At 39.5% G+C, this 15,593-nt stretch overlaps 1 protein-coding gene across 2 annotated transcripts in view; it reads right to left on the reverse strand.

The window, feature by feature from the left end:
• Window positions 1-15,593, reverse strand: part of spred2b (sprouty related EVH1 domain containing 2b) — a 43,648-nt gene that overhangs the window by 3,705 nt on the left and 24,350 nt on the right. For both annotated transcript variants that reach the window (XM_077247020.1, XM_077247021.1), the window contains exons 2-4: window positions 12,856-13,033; window positions 12,451-12,619; window positions 11,229-11,293 (exon numbers count right to left, since the gene is read on the reverse strand). In XM_077247020.1, coding sequence (XP_077103135.1) covers window positions 11,229-11,293; window positions 12,451-12,619; window positions 12,856-13,033 — 412 coding nt within the window. The remainder of the gene's footprint in view (window positions 1-11,228; window positions 11,294-12,450; window positions 12,620-12,855; window positions 13,034-15,593) is intronic.

Here is a 15,593-nt window from a genome sequence, read left to right on the forward strand (position 1 = left end):
ACAGACAGGCAGACAGACAGGCAGGCAGACAGACAGGCAGACAGACACAGGCAGGCAGACCGGCACAGGCAGACACACACACACACACACACACACACACACACACACACACACACACACACACACACACACACACACACACACACACACACACACACACACACACACACACACGCAGACAGACAAGACAGACACACAGACAGACAGACACAGGCAGGCAGACAGACAGACAGACAGACAGACAGACAGACAGACAAACAAACAGACACACACACGCAGACAGACAAGACAGACAGGCAGACAGGCAAGACAGACAAGACAGACAGGCACAGGCAGACAGACCGACAGACAGACAGACACACACACACACACACACACACACACACACACACACACACACACACACACACACACACACACACACACACACACACACACACACACACACACACACAGACACACACACATACACAGGCAGACAGACAGACAGACAGTCAGGCAGACAGACAGACACACACACACACAGGCAGACAGACAGACAGACAGACAGACACACAGACACACAGACACACACACAGGCAGACAGACAGACAGACAGTCAGGCAGACAGACAGACACACACACAGGCAGACAGACAGACAGACAGACAGACACACAGACACACACACAGGCAGACAGACAGACAGACAGACACAGAGACACACACACAAACAGGCAGACAGACAGAAAGACAGACAGACAGACAGACAGACAGACAGACATGTAGGGCGGATGGGAAGTGATTAGTGGCTGAGAGTCTGGACGTGATCCTTCCTTTGGCTGAACCGGATGCCTTCAACAACCACCTGCCAGGTGGAGTGCGAGCACACACAGGCACACACACACTTAAAAAGATATATGTGGTTAGAAGAACTATATATCGTGGATGTATGCAGACTCCAGAATACCTCAAGAATAAGAATGAGAAAGCAAAACCTACTGCATTGGAAATTATAAATAGCCTGCAAAATCTCAATATATGATTGGTTAAACAATTATAATTATGTAAAAAACAAATCCTGTGTGTAATTTTGAATTATATTTATTTCATAAATAAATATGCCAAATAAAATGAAGAATATCCACTGTGGCAACCCATAACGGGAGTAGCTGAAAGCAAAATATATATATATATATATATATATATATATATATATATATATATATAATAATTAAATAATTATGAGAACGATAAGCAAATAAGCAAACAAGTATGCAACCCCTAACAGAAGCAGCTGAAAGTGAGAGAGGTTTTATTTTATTTTGCATTCATCCATTTTCCAAACCGCTATGTAGAGGTGCAGAGATTCTGGAGCCTATCCCAACATCCTGGACAGATGGTAAGTCCATCAATGTGCTTTTATTTTAATGTCTTTTTAATGGTCTATGTTTAGGTTTTTGAAGAAATAATAAACAATAAAAAACATGTAATCTCCTGGTTTTGACTAGCAACAATAGCATAATTTCAGGGCTGTAACGTAACTAAACTCTACAGGTCATCAAAAAAAAGGAATGCACTCTTCGATATGTCTCGCCGAAACTCTCTCAATTTTAGGAAATATGCCAACGCAAGAAAGAAAACTGTGTTCATCAAGCCATTCATGGGGTCTGTAGGTCCAAATTTTTCTGTTTGAGACTAAACTCCAGCTGAGCGAGAGGAACAAGGAGTCTCCGGTGGCTGGCCGTGCCCTTGCACCCTGGTCAAAACTCTCTGTCTGTCTTAGTCCAGCCAGGCCGGGCCTTGGTTTCCCCTTCGTGTTCATACAAAGACCTCAGAACTGCTGGCCAAAAATAATACAGGCGTCCCTCAAATCACTGCCAAGAGAGCCTGAGCCGACATGATTTAAAAATACGTTTAGGAGGATAGCTGGGGCCGGACTGCTGGAGATAATTAAAAACACAGACCCTTTCAGAGGTCTACACTGCCGTTCTAAAAAACACTGCTCCAAAGCACTCAAGCAGTATCAGGCTGACATAGATATAAAAACTATTGAGCCGCCTTGCTGTCTCCTGTCTTCTAAAGCCCCGTTCACGCCGCCAGCGAAATTTCAACTATATGCAAATTTCGTGAGCAACAACCAATAGGAGGGACTTTCAGTGGAGCTCACGTCACCGCCTCGACTACAGGCAGAACAGAGTTCCGGAGTGATTTGATTCACTGTTTTTTATGATTTGACTGTAGTGTGGCCACATACATGGACATAAAAAAATTATGCATGGAAAACAAACTGTCGACAGTCAAACTTGATTCATACATTGATCGTGTGCTGTTATTGTATGATGCAAGTTTAGCACGGCTACAGTTCAATTTACAGTTTCCCCAGCATTATGTTGATTATTAGGGACAAGAAAATGTATTTTGTCAAATTCGAAAGACGTTTTAGTAACTGTTGACAGTATGAGTGAGTTTAATTTGTTGATTGACCGATCGTTCATCTAGTTAATGATTTAATGCATTGAGCACTGCTGTGGTTAATATAAAAACACTATATTATCCAACATCATATTACATTATCTCTTTTAAGCCTAATTCCAAGTCAAATTAGAATGATATCTTAGTTTTATATACGACTTGTGATTGTACTTTCTATAGATATGGCCAGACGTGCAAAGTCGCTGGCGTTGTGAACGGGGCTTAAGGCAGCATCCCAAAGATCCGACTACGCTATGTCTCGCTCACAATTAAGTGCAATCTTTCAAAAAACACAACTGACCCAGAGAGCGGACTACGTAGTGCAGTGGTTCTCAACTCCAGTCCTCGGGACCCACTGCTCTGCACATTTTGTATGTCTCTCTTATCTGACACACTCAGTTCAGATCATAGAGTCTCTCCTAACGAGCTGATGATCTGGATCAGGTGTGTTAAATAAGGAGACATAAAAAATGTGCAGAGCAGTGGGTCCCGAGGACTAGAGTTGAGAACCACTGACGTAGTGTACCTTTGTTTTGAGCTCTCAATCAGTTGCACATGCACTGTTGTTTTGCACTTGAGTCCGTGTGGCCACAAAAATCGAGCTACACGTGGATGGTGTGTACAAAAAAGTCATATGGACTACCCGCAAGCAGCATCGGAGCAGGCGAAGTATACTTTCAGCTTAAGAAGTGACTGATTTAGAACACTCTCCATGCTTATGTGCAAAAAGAAGTTGAAAATCCCTGAGCTACAGTATACTGTTAGTGAAACTCCGGATGCCGAGAGCGGCGTTTAGATGAATATGGAGAATCAAAGTCACACCAGCTTGTCACCATGGACCATTGGACCAATAGTATTTCAAAGGCATTTACCCGCTAAAACGATCTTTTAAGACAAACATTACTGTTTCAAACTCCTGAAACAAACTCCAGACAAACTTCATTTTGGCTGGTTTCTATTTAAGATTATACCAGTTTGTTGTTTATCGTTATACCAGTTTGTTCTTCGATTTCACATGAAGTATATTGTAGGCTTTAGTTAATTTATTCCAATAGTTGGATGTCAGCATGTGGCTAAGATAATATTACGACACTCCTATAAGCATAAAATACAACGAAATATTACGCAAGACATTTTGTTTGCTTCGTCTGTCATCTTGGACTTTCTCTTGACTTCACTTTTTGCCTGTGAAATGCAGCATTAAAATTTAGCCTTAATTGGCAATATAATCATGCAGCCTAATTTTTTGAACAGTTTTCATGACAAAAATATGCCTAAAATGTTGCCTACATAGGAAGCTTACTAGATTTTTGAACAGAAACGAAGAACAAAACAGAGAACAAAAAATGGCGCACTAAACTAAATCGCTAACCCCCACCACAAAAATCAACCGTCTTATCGAAAAGCTCTTAAGTGTGTGGCGTAGCGCAGATAACAAGAGAGTTCAAAGGCACATGTGGCCCTACTCTGATTCAAAGGCATACCTTCCCAGCACCAGAGCCGAAGCCGGCCCATTAATGACGCGCAATCAGTGGCGCAGTGGGGGAGAGTGGAAAAATAATGAGGGGGGAGCAAAACTGAAGTCTTTTGGGTAATTTCACAAATGGGCCCTCCTTCATTAAGTCTGAGGCTGGCCACCCTGTGGCACGAAACCACACCAGACCAATCCAAACTGTCTGAGCAATAAACTGGCCATAACCGGACATAGCTTAATGTGGCCCCATAGTACCTACTGAGAAAGAACCAGCATAAAGAGCACAAGAAAATAGAAGCAGAGGTCAAAACCAGGCCCAAACATGGACCACAACTGAGTACAGGGGTCAGAAACAATAATGTAAGCCTTTAAAAACATGTGAGAAGGACCAATTACTACATATCCAACAACAAAAGTGGAATTTGTATGTAGGAGAAAAAGAAAAAAGAAAAAAAAGTTTCTTGTCAATTTGCACTAATGATGCTAGTATTTTGTGGCAGATTACCTGGGTGTTGCAAGATGGTTGCTTATGTTTTCTGAGGGTTCTTAGCATGTTACTATTAGTGTACTAGGGGTTTCTGGGTTGTTGCGAGCCTACTCCCAAGTGTCTAGGACAGTGGGGCCCAATCCTGTTCCTGTTCGATCTACCTACTTGCATAGTTCACATCAATCCCTGATCCATCAAACCTGTCTGTCATCATCAAGTGCTCCTGAAGATATTAATTCGCTGTTTTTTTGTTGGTCTCTAGATGGCTCAGGTACGTCAAAGGGATTTATTCGGTTCTTGCTTGACTTTTAAGTCCAACATATACATCTGTCTCCTTACGCAAAGTGAGAGTGGGGCCGACATACATTTATCATCAAAATACGTGCAGCCTGATTGCGTGCAGCCAGACTTCTCTAACCATGTGCACTTTTCTAACCAGACTTTTCTAACCATGTGCCTTGATTTTTTTCGCACCAATGTGTTTGTCCAGAAGGTAGCAACACTGGTTTGGGGCGTTGTTTAACAGTCAAAATGAAAACAGATGGGACAGAGCAAAAACAATAAAATACTTTGAACTACTACCAAAGTAGCAAAAGATGTCTGAGCTGATGAACGCTTGTGATGGAAACGAGTACAAAGACATTTTGAACGGTCATAACTTCTGCAGAGAAATATCGCAATACTGGACAAGGATGACTCGAGCCATGTATCAAGCGCTTGTTTTCGACCATGCCTTCACATGGAGTATACTTTGAAAAGCTAATGATTTGACCATGTGCATGCTAACATTTGCATCGAAACTGAAGAGGACTTGGGCTTTAGTGTCAGACTCTTCTAATAGCGGTTGACCTGGCCAGAGGAACATGTTTTGAGGAGCTGCATACTTTACAGGTTAGCAGTTAACATTGTCAATCTGAGGCTGAGCATAGTTGGATTTGCTGTGCCTCAAAAGCTTCCCCGCTGCTCAGGTCAACCGCAAGCAATCAGATTTGATCGCAATGAATGCCCGCCATCAGGCTAAACGTGTGTGCGGTCAGCATGTGCTCAACGTGCATGACTGATGCTATCTGGAAAGAGTTTTATATTCTGTTTAGAACTCCAAACCACGGACAACTAGGTTTTCAGCTATAATTCATCAATACAGACAATCCAGAGAGTGAAAAATGTGCTGGAACTAATTGAGTTTCAAGTCAAATTGGCTGTAATCAGCCACCTTGAGTCTTGGAAGGGTACCGGTACCTTTTCCACTGCCGTGATTAGTGCTGAGAGCCTTTACCTACACATACTCCACATGCAGATGCCTAATCCTGCTAAGGACCGGAGAGGATAACCGAATAAAGGTTCTCTACCTCTTGCATAAAGAAGCATTGATTCTTTCCACCTCATTTTTTTCCCCTCTTCCCAGAAATGTTAGTCTTCCACATCCCACTTCCTCTGAGCATCCTCCAGGGCCCTGGCTGTGAGCGCTCTATACAGCAAAGCCTTATCCTGCCTGACTGCTGCACAGGAAGTTGTTTTTTGTCATTTATATATTTCCTCCCAACACACACACACACTACACAGCCCAAATTGACAGAAACTCTACCATACTCTATTAAAGTATAAAGTAAAGAGTGTATTCATGCAATATGTAAATCAAATACACACCTGAAACAAGGAAAAGCTCAAATAAAGTGGATTGTTCAACTAAAAATTAGTTAGTTTTTTTAATTAGTTAATTAATAGTGCATGTGACTACACTATATATATATATATATATATATATATATATATATATATATATATATATATATATAGTTATTATACTACATCTTGATCATATGAGCACAACGTATTCACTGAACTCATGTCTTGACAAAGAACATTGTTATAAAAAAAAATACCTCCTTTGCGCTCTACAAAGTCAGTCATACCAGTGTTAATTTAGTATCATTTATATACTACTGTAGTTTTTGTTAATATTTTGAATTAATATTGTCTGGTTTCATTTTAAGTTTAGTTAAAATTTCAACAATTTCGTGGTGTTTCTTAACATTTTTATTAGCTTTGTTTTTAAATATGTCTATAAAGTTTTGGCACGCACCCATGTTCGACTGACATTAGTTTAGTTTGTTTGGATGATGTGAACGCTGTTCTTCGAGCTCGGGGTGTGCTTCCACCTAAAAACGGTGGTCTGGGGTATGGTTCAACTCTAGTACGGTTCGCTTCTTAAATTAATGCAATTGTATTAAACGGATAGTTCACCCAAAAATGAAATTCTGTCAATATATACACTCACCCTCATGTCATTTAAAATTTGTAAGACTTTTGTTCATCTTAACAAAACAAATGAAGATCTTTTTTGATGAAATCTGAGAGCTTTCTGCCCCTCCGTTGACCCTATCGTAAAACTAATCCATATAAACTGAGTGGTTTAGTCCAAATTTTCTGAAGAGACACAATCACTTTATATGATGAACAGATTGAATTTATGGATTAGTTTCATATGGATCAGTTTTACAATCTCTATGAATATTTTGAAGTGTCAAAGTGGTAGTTGCGCAGCTGTCAATCAAAAATACCAATTTCCCTTCATAACTGAGGACTCATTATAGACATTATGACAATTTAAGCATCATCATTGAGCGTTGCTTTTGTCATGATGTAGGGAGATTATAACATTATAACCTTTGGAGCACTTGGTGCTCTCTGCTCTGCAAATCAGTTCAATGTATGTGGTGACCTGGAAAGGCAAGTCATTTTTTTTTTTCTCATTCAAATAGTATTTTAATTCAAAAGTGTTTAAAATGTAATTTACTTTTTTGCATGTCGCATTATTAGCATGTAACAAAGTGTTGCTAGTATGTTTTGGCAGGTTACTAGCATGATGCCAAGCCCAATCTAGTGAATGTTTAAATGTAAAATGTTTGACAGGGAGTAGAAGAGTCTTTGAGCTTACGTAAATGCCACATTCGACCGCTCCAGACATGTCGGCGCGCCGCCATCTTGGAACGGTCAGCGTGTCATAAACTCACGGTAAGAATCAATGATGCCACAACATTGGGATAAACTTTCACAGGTGAAAATGTGTTGGTTTGGTTTTATATGTACTCAATATAACAATTTTTACTGCTGAGATTTGTCTAAAATTATTCAGAAAATTTTAGAAGAAAATACTAATATATGTATTTGTTACCTTTGTCAAGCATGGTTAGTGAAATAAAAAAAATAGAAAAGAATGTTTAAACTGTTTTATTTGGAGCCATTCACCATGATAGTGTAACTAAAAAAAGGTTGCAACTTCTGAAAAGTTTTCCGTCTAATTTTGCTTAATATATCAAATATTCAAAATATACTGTTATTTTTCTGGTGAAATAAAATGAATCAATATTGCGATCTTTTTTCTGCTGTATTACATATGTAATACTGTGTATAATATTTGTATGTATTGTTAAATTGGTGCATAAATAAATAATAATAATACATTTACATATTAGCAAAAATTATAATTACATATTCTTTCTTTAGTTCATGTATTGAAAAAACGTATTTAAACATTTTGTTTTACTTATTTTAGTTTTGAATCTGCTTTGTTACATTGGCAGTTTGGTTGAATTGACTCCATTTCAGAGCAAATATGCATTAGGTGAAAATATAATTTCTGATCAGCTCTAGACTGAGGTGCTGTGAGCACAAGCATCTCAAAACCATGCGTCTCAGAGCACACAGAAGACACACCCTGCTAAATGCCCAGCATTCAGAGACGCGAGTCCATTCCCTGATCTGAATGAGCTAAAACGAGCTGAGGTTAAGTATAGGTTAGCTCACGAGGAACCGTCAGGAGGAATGTGCACCCCGGCAGAGGAACAACTCCCCTCTACATAATCGCCCTGAGCTGTAAATCCAGACCCGCATTTCTGCTGTCTGCGGCCACTTGCCGCGCACGGCAATATATGGAAAGGTCATCAACACCAGCCCCCCAACCCAACAACTGCGCCAACCACCTCACGTGGAAGTGTGTGTCCACTCGCTTCCGTCAGCCGCAGAATGTGTGTGTCCTGCAAAACAGGTAGGTTTTTAAAAAAGAACTGGCGCGCGGCAGTAAATCTGGTTCTGTTTTCCGACGCGCACAAGAAGAGCATAAATTCCAGGACGGAAAGAAGCGTTGGATTAAGTTTCCTTTCAAGCTCGGGGTCCTTGGCTTAGCAGTCTACCCTTTTGGCCTGAAAGCGAGACAGACAGCGAGTGAAAGAGGAGCCATGAGGCTTCCCCTGTGTGTGCCCCCCCACCCTCCCCTCCTTCCACCCAGGGCGACAGTAAATCAGGATGGCAGTTAGCTAGGAAGCAGCTGCTAATGATAGTTTTACTGGGGAGAGCAGGAAGTCTTCTCCTGCTGCTCCTGGTCTCCTGTGACTGTGACAGTAAGTGGGCAAAAGGCAAGCGTCGGAACAGAAATCGCCACAGGAAACCAGCCTGCGCCGCTATCACGTTCACCATCTTCACAAAACAAAGGGCCGTCTCTTCCACACTGGGAAAAAAAATATCACAAGGCCTTTTCTGAGACGCTTCAAACACACACACACACACACACACACACACACACACACACACACACACACACACACACACACACACACACACACACACACACACACACACACACACACAAACACACACAAACACACACAAACACACACACAGTCTTGTACATCTATCTTTATGAGGACATTCATTGACACAATGCAATCTCTAGCCGCTTACCCTAACCTTACTCATCACAACTAAGTGCTTAACCCGAACCCTTACCCTAAACCTACCCTTAACCTAATTATAACCTTATCCCTAAAACCAAGTCTTGACCCTCAAACAGGCCTTTAAAGGGGTCTCAGAAAGTGAGGACCAGCCAAAATGTCCTCACTTTACTCTCTTTGTCCTCACAATGGTCTAAAACTCAAACTGGTCCTCACAAAGATAGTTGTACAAGTACACACACTCACACACACACACACACACACACACAACCTGAAGGGAAGAGGAAGCTACTAATTATTACTTTTTAAAAACGTATATGTCCTTAGTGTTTGGGTGAGGAAACAGGGAACATGTCTGGGTCATACAGAGGAGTTCAAACACCAGGAGCTTAGAGTTCATTCCCACACATTCATTGGTTCCCTCGTTTTAGCTGTATTAATTCGCTCGCTCAATTTTGTTCAATCGTAAATGCAGCTAAATTAAAGCAAGGGAACAAATTAATACAATCTGTCCACAATTTAACTAAATAAATGAAAAAATTTGAATAAATATGTATATATTTTTTGCCATATATTAATAAATAGATTTATATGGGGGCTTTGTAATATTTCACACCAAAATTAAAAGAAATACTACATTTTATTTAGCTGAAAGAGGAAGCCTGAAAATCATTAGATTTTTCACATTTAACAGGTTTGCCCCAAAACCTTATTACAGTAATGCAATAAATCTCAATCGAATTACTGTAATGCAGAAAACATCTATTTGTTATTATAACATATTTAAATTGTTTTATATTGTATCTAAATACATTTAAATTATATATGATTAAAATTGTGTATATTATTGATTTAACCATAACATTACTATTTGTTACTCTCTTTATTTTATGTAGTATACTCTCTTTATTGTTTTGTAGTATTAAAAAAAAACTATTACTGAAATGAGAATCTAACTAGAATAATGGGAATCATCCAACATTGTAATTTATTAAACATTTATTAAAAATGTCTCGACACATTATGATAATAGGAATATGATTAAGTAATAATTGCCATGAAAACCCTATTACAATAAACTCACACAAATCTTATCATTAGAGACTACTACTATCATCAACAAATCAAATGCGCTTTGCTCATTTTTTTTTAAAGAAATATCAACAAATCAGCATTATAACTGTGCAGAGCTATTATTATGAAAAATAAGGAAGAACATTTAATAGGTCTAATAATATTTTCATTACGAATACGGGCACAATCTTAGAACAAACGACTGGCATCAGTTCAACAGAAATAATAAAGGCATAGACGCTTTTTGCCCATTCTTCTAAGTTTTAGTCTACATCATTGTCTTCTGTGTATCAGAATAATTCAGTGTCATCGTGTTCATGATCAGATGTTCCGCTGTATCAGTGTCCTTATTTGCACAAATATATTTGATTTGAAGAAGACAGGATGATAAATGTGTGCATCCACGGTGCTGGTTCATGTTTGGAGCAGGAGAGTATATGAATTATGTCCGATACATGCTTGCTGTGGTCTGGATATGAATTGTGATCCACTTTGCGAGTGTTGCTAAAGAAACCGCTCTCAGAAACTGCTCTCATGCACACTCATATTTTTCCCGTGTTGGTAGTCAAACTCCAGCTCCACACTTTTGTGTTACTGTACTGAGGGAACATACACTCATGAGATGTGTTCGACCTCAAACGGTCTTCTATGAAGTTTGAATTCTGCGCTGTAATGCAATCTCAAGCATAATTCAGCGCAGGGATTGGATTAAAAGAGTTCCTTCTCATGAATAATGCGTTAAAAGGCTCAGAAACTCAAGACATAGACGCGCACTTGCAGCCAATCACCACTCCACTTTTCATGATGTTGGTTCCACTTTGCTTTTCAAACCGGATGAACGAAATGGCTCCAATAAATGACAAAATAACCACCTTTCCCTTAATAATTAACATAATGAGTGCTATTGTTGTTTTCATTGATGTGCAACATGTATATATCTGTTAACATCACAAAAAATGTCTTAGGGTTTCATGACCTTTTAAATAATCATTATACAACAAAGGCTCTTACTGTGAACACATCATCATCTCCAAGTTCAGCCTCGTTTTGGAGTGTGGAAGAGGAAGTTGTGGAACCTAAAATAAAACACACAAACAGGAGACATGAGCCGACAGACCTTCACATATCCTGTCGGTTAATGGTGGTGTTTGAAGTTGGAGAGTGAAAGAAACTGACGAGACGACAGTGAAAGATTGATTGATGGATGAAACGCAACTCCAGCCAGAAGTCTTAGAGTGTATCACTGACGTCTTAAGGCAGATTTAAAAAGCTGTACGCTATAGACTGTGCGTTGGTTTTCATTTATACTTTTGCATTGTTGTCCGCGTTGACGAGCAATTACACATGCAGAGGGAGCATGTGAAACCCGAGGGAGGGGTTCTAGCGGACCAATCACAGCGCTTGCTTCCGCGTAGAATTGCCGTATTGTTACATTTTTGGAGAGGTGCACGTCAGGGTACGCGCGCTACACACAGCCTATGGCGCGAGTTCGACGCAGTAGTATAAATTGGCCTTTAGGCATCCCGCTGCTAATGTATAGCCTCTTTATCCTTAACACAGAACTAATAAAACTACTTCGTAACCAATCACGTCGACGAGTGGATCTCTGAGCAGCTGTGAGTGAGTCAGTGGAGGTGGGGCTAATTTGCATATTCATAGAACCATGCATACTTAATGAGGCAAGTGTGTAGAGTTACATTCTAGCTATTTTAAGGCATGAATATTTTTTTTCAAAACATATAAAGGAAAAACATTTAAATATCATTTTGTTAATCAAAGATGAGTTTTAAGGGATATAATTGTTGATTAAAGGGGGACTTTAAATGCTTTGTTGTTTTGAATAAGCTATGCTTTTTTGTTGTTTTTTCTAGCTAATACAACAGTGGTCTTAGACTTCCTACTGACACCTATTGGTGTGGATGCAGCATCACACACACTTTTTTTAATTGATGCAATTGCAGATCTACGCTATTCATTGACATATTTGTCACCCAAGATTAGCACCACAACCAAAAGCGTCTAATAATAAGGGTGAAACTAAGATAAAGTGAGTAGTCAGCAGATCATGTGATCTCAACATGGCTGCCACCACCACTCTTATGTGCCTAGAGTCTTCCTCATTTGTGAGTGCATAGCAGTACTTCACATTTTTTTACGCATGCAACTTTTTATGTGGAGCCGAAAAAATTATTTAGTGAATTTTTTCAAGTGTTTTTCTACTTTCAGTTCTCACCCTCTGTTATGTCCTCCAAGGCTTTCCGCACACCTCTGTCGAAGGCACGGGCTTCGGCGGGGCTCTGGAACGTCAAGCCGCATTTTTTGTTTTCGACCTTCCAGTGGTGAAATGTGGGCGTGGCCTTCGTGTAGATCAGATCCTTCTTCACGAAACATTCCAAAATTACCTGCCAGCCAAAACAAGTGAGACATATCTGAGACTGAGCCCACAGCCTTCTGCTGCTCTGCTCTGCTAGAGGTCATTGGCTGAGTGAGAAAAGTCTTTGCAAATCACATAACAAATGGATTTGTCACCAGATTTGTTTTGGAAGAGAACCTAGCATGCAAAGCTTGTAAAGGTTGTAAATCAGCTTGATTTCCTAGAAGCTCCCGGGGAGGAAGACTATGAATATTTGTGCCACACCTGCTTGTCTTTGAGGCGCTCGCCATGGATGAGGAAGTCGCTGTGTCCGGTCAGCTCAGCGGGCATCACCTTACAGACGCCCACCCTGCTGAGCCCCCCCCCCTCCTGTGCCAGCCATCCCCCACTCGAGTCATCTCGGGTCATGACCACCGCTTTCACGCGCACAATGTAACTGTCACTGAGAAAGAGAGAGAAAGAGAAAGACACATGAATGGGACATAAGCCAAATGAGGGATTAGCTAATATTTTGGCATTTATGTTTGTCTCTTTGATTTAAATTTCAGTAGCATAAATGGTAAAGTAACATTAAAGTGAATAATTTCAAATTGTCTTTCCAAACATCGATTCAAAACTCAAAAATGTAGTCTACTCAATATCAAAAATGTGGCAGTTTTCTATGTACATATATTTTAAAATGTAATTTATTTCTGTGATGCAATCTTCAGTGCCACATGATCCTTCAGAAATCATTTTAATATGCTGATTGCTCAAGAAACATTTCTGATTATTTTCAATTTCGAAAATGGTTGTGAGCTGATAACCGATATATTGGTTGACAAATCTAAATCCAAATTTTTATACACATTTTGAGAGCCATCTCACTTTTAAAAGCCATGTCCCAAGCACACAATTATAATGTTCTCATTATAATGTTATGTAGCCTATAAAACAGACTTGTGCTGCACATGTTGCACTAAACTCTATTTTCCTTTTTTGAAGTGATTTCAATCATATTTCAAGCAATTCATCATGACGAACAGTGCGCATCTGAAGTGTCTCAGCTGAAGGAAATAATCCATTGTTTATCGGCTTTTATATATCGGCCAAATTTTGTGCATCCATAATTAATAAAATTCAGTAAATAAAACATTTTAGCCATATCCTAGTATCCTACCCCAGTAATACTCTAAATCCAGCTGTGTGTTTTCCATTCATTTGCGGCTTTACACAATGATGTCAGACATAGCAATGGGGAAATCAAGCATCAACACCTTAGGGCAGACCAAGGCGGCCTGTCAGTATGAAATCCACAATATTCACAGTGTTACACACAGCCAGAGGACAAGGCTGAAAAATTAAAACCAAATTTAAAAAGTCACCTGCACTCACAGTGGTCCAGAGCCCGAGCCAGGTATCCTTTCAAACTAACTCAACCGTTCTTCCCCTGTAATGCCGTGAAAGCCAGCAGTCAGCCTTATATGGTAACCTGAGCTGGCGTGTTCAATAATTAACCAGAGAAGGAGAGCGGACGGGTGAGGAGGTGAGGGTACGTCTCAAGACCAGAGCGCAACTAAATCAACAGACTGAGCCAGAGGAAGGAAACGGCCTCGTGTACGTGTGAACGCTCACAATCTACATCAAGACCTCCAACCTCTGACTCAAATAACCAGGAGGAAAGACAAGAAACTTCTTAATATCTCGGTGGTTCCCGACTGAGAGCAAATGAAGACTTCTCAGGTTCTTCACGTAGGAAAAAAACTCTAGTAATCTCACGCGTCAGGAGAGATCTCAACAATGTTTCAAACTGTGCTCAGACAGATACTGTATATTATAAGCAGGAGGAAATGACTGGGAGAAACCACAACACTCAATATAGTAAAGCCAGGCCCGCCTATCAGATAAGAGAGCCGGTTGCTTTTTGGTAAAGGCAGCATGCGCTTTAGAAGGACCTGAAAAATATGTCATCGAAAGAAGCTAAATGTATGATACCATTTTTATCAGATGATATTGGTGATTTGCCATGTTTTTGAAACAAAGGATGAGACAAAAGCTTGAAATAACAGAGCACAAAGGCTCCATTTATTTGATGAAAATACTGTAAAAACAAACAGTAATATTGTGAAATATTATTACAATTTAAAATAACAATTTTCTATTATGATATGTTTTAAAATGTAATTTATTCCTGTGATGCAAAGCTGAATTTTCAGCATCATTACTCGAGTCTTCAGTGTCACATGATACTTCAGAAATCATTCTTATATGCTGATTCAGCGATCTATTATTTGTAATAGTTCTTATTATCATCAATGTTGATTATCCATGTTGTTGTTTTTTGTGGAAATCAAATTTTTTTTTTTTTGAGCAGTAACCATTCTGCTCAAAAGGAGTGGGTTGAAGCAAAAGAGCTTATAAGCGCCCACCCCCAAAATTTAATACATAAAAAATTCTCATTTCACAATAGTACAAGAGAACATTGTGTAAAAGCAACAAAACGACATCTGATCATGGTAGAAATACCCTTAATGACAAATCATTTCTTCTTCTCTATAATTTTCAAAAATCCTTAGTTTGTATTTATTTAAATCAAAATATATTTCTTTTTAGGATTTGCAAGCAAAAGAGAACGTGACAGAGCTCATAATAAAACAAGAATCAGCATTAGCTTGGCTCTCAGAGATGTAGAGAACTGAGGGATTTGACCTTTTGTAAAGGCGATGTGGAGATGATGGCGTTTTTATTACACAACAGGTGAGTAAGGGATTTTATTGAACAGATGAATTGTCCAATGTATCTCTCTAACAGAGTTCACTGTGAAGCATGTTCTATTGTGAAGTGTCATTTCATTATTTTTGTAGCGCTGTAACGTCTTCAGCTAGTCAGCTTGAGATCCTTTCCATCTAAACTGGTGATCTCTCTTAAGCCTAGAAGACAATGTTTTATGAGCAGTATGATAACCATATTCATCTGCACAATGACAGAGCCAAAACCAAAACAATGTTCTTCCGCAAAATGCA

Source organism: Siphateles boraxobius, unplaced genomic scaffold (genome assembly GCF_051911475.1).
Source record: "Siphateles boraxobius isolate OS27281-9 unplaced genomic scaffold, OSU_SipBor_1 104, whole genome shotgun sequence".
Classification (NCBI taxonomy): domain Eukaryota; kingdom Metazoa; phylum Chordata; class Actinopteri; order Cypriniformes; family Leuciscidae; genus Siphateles; species Siphateles boraxobius.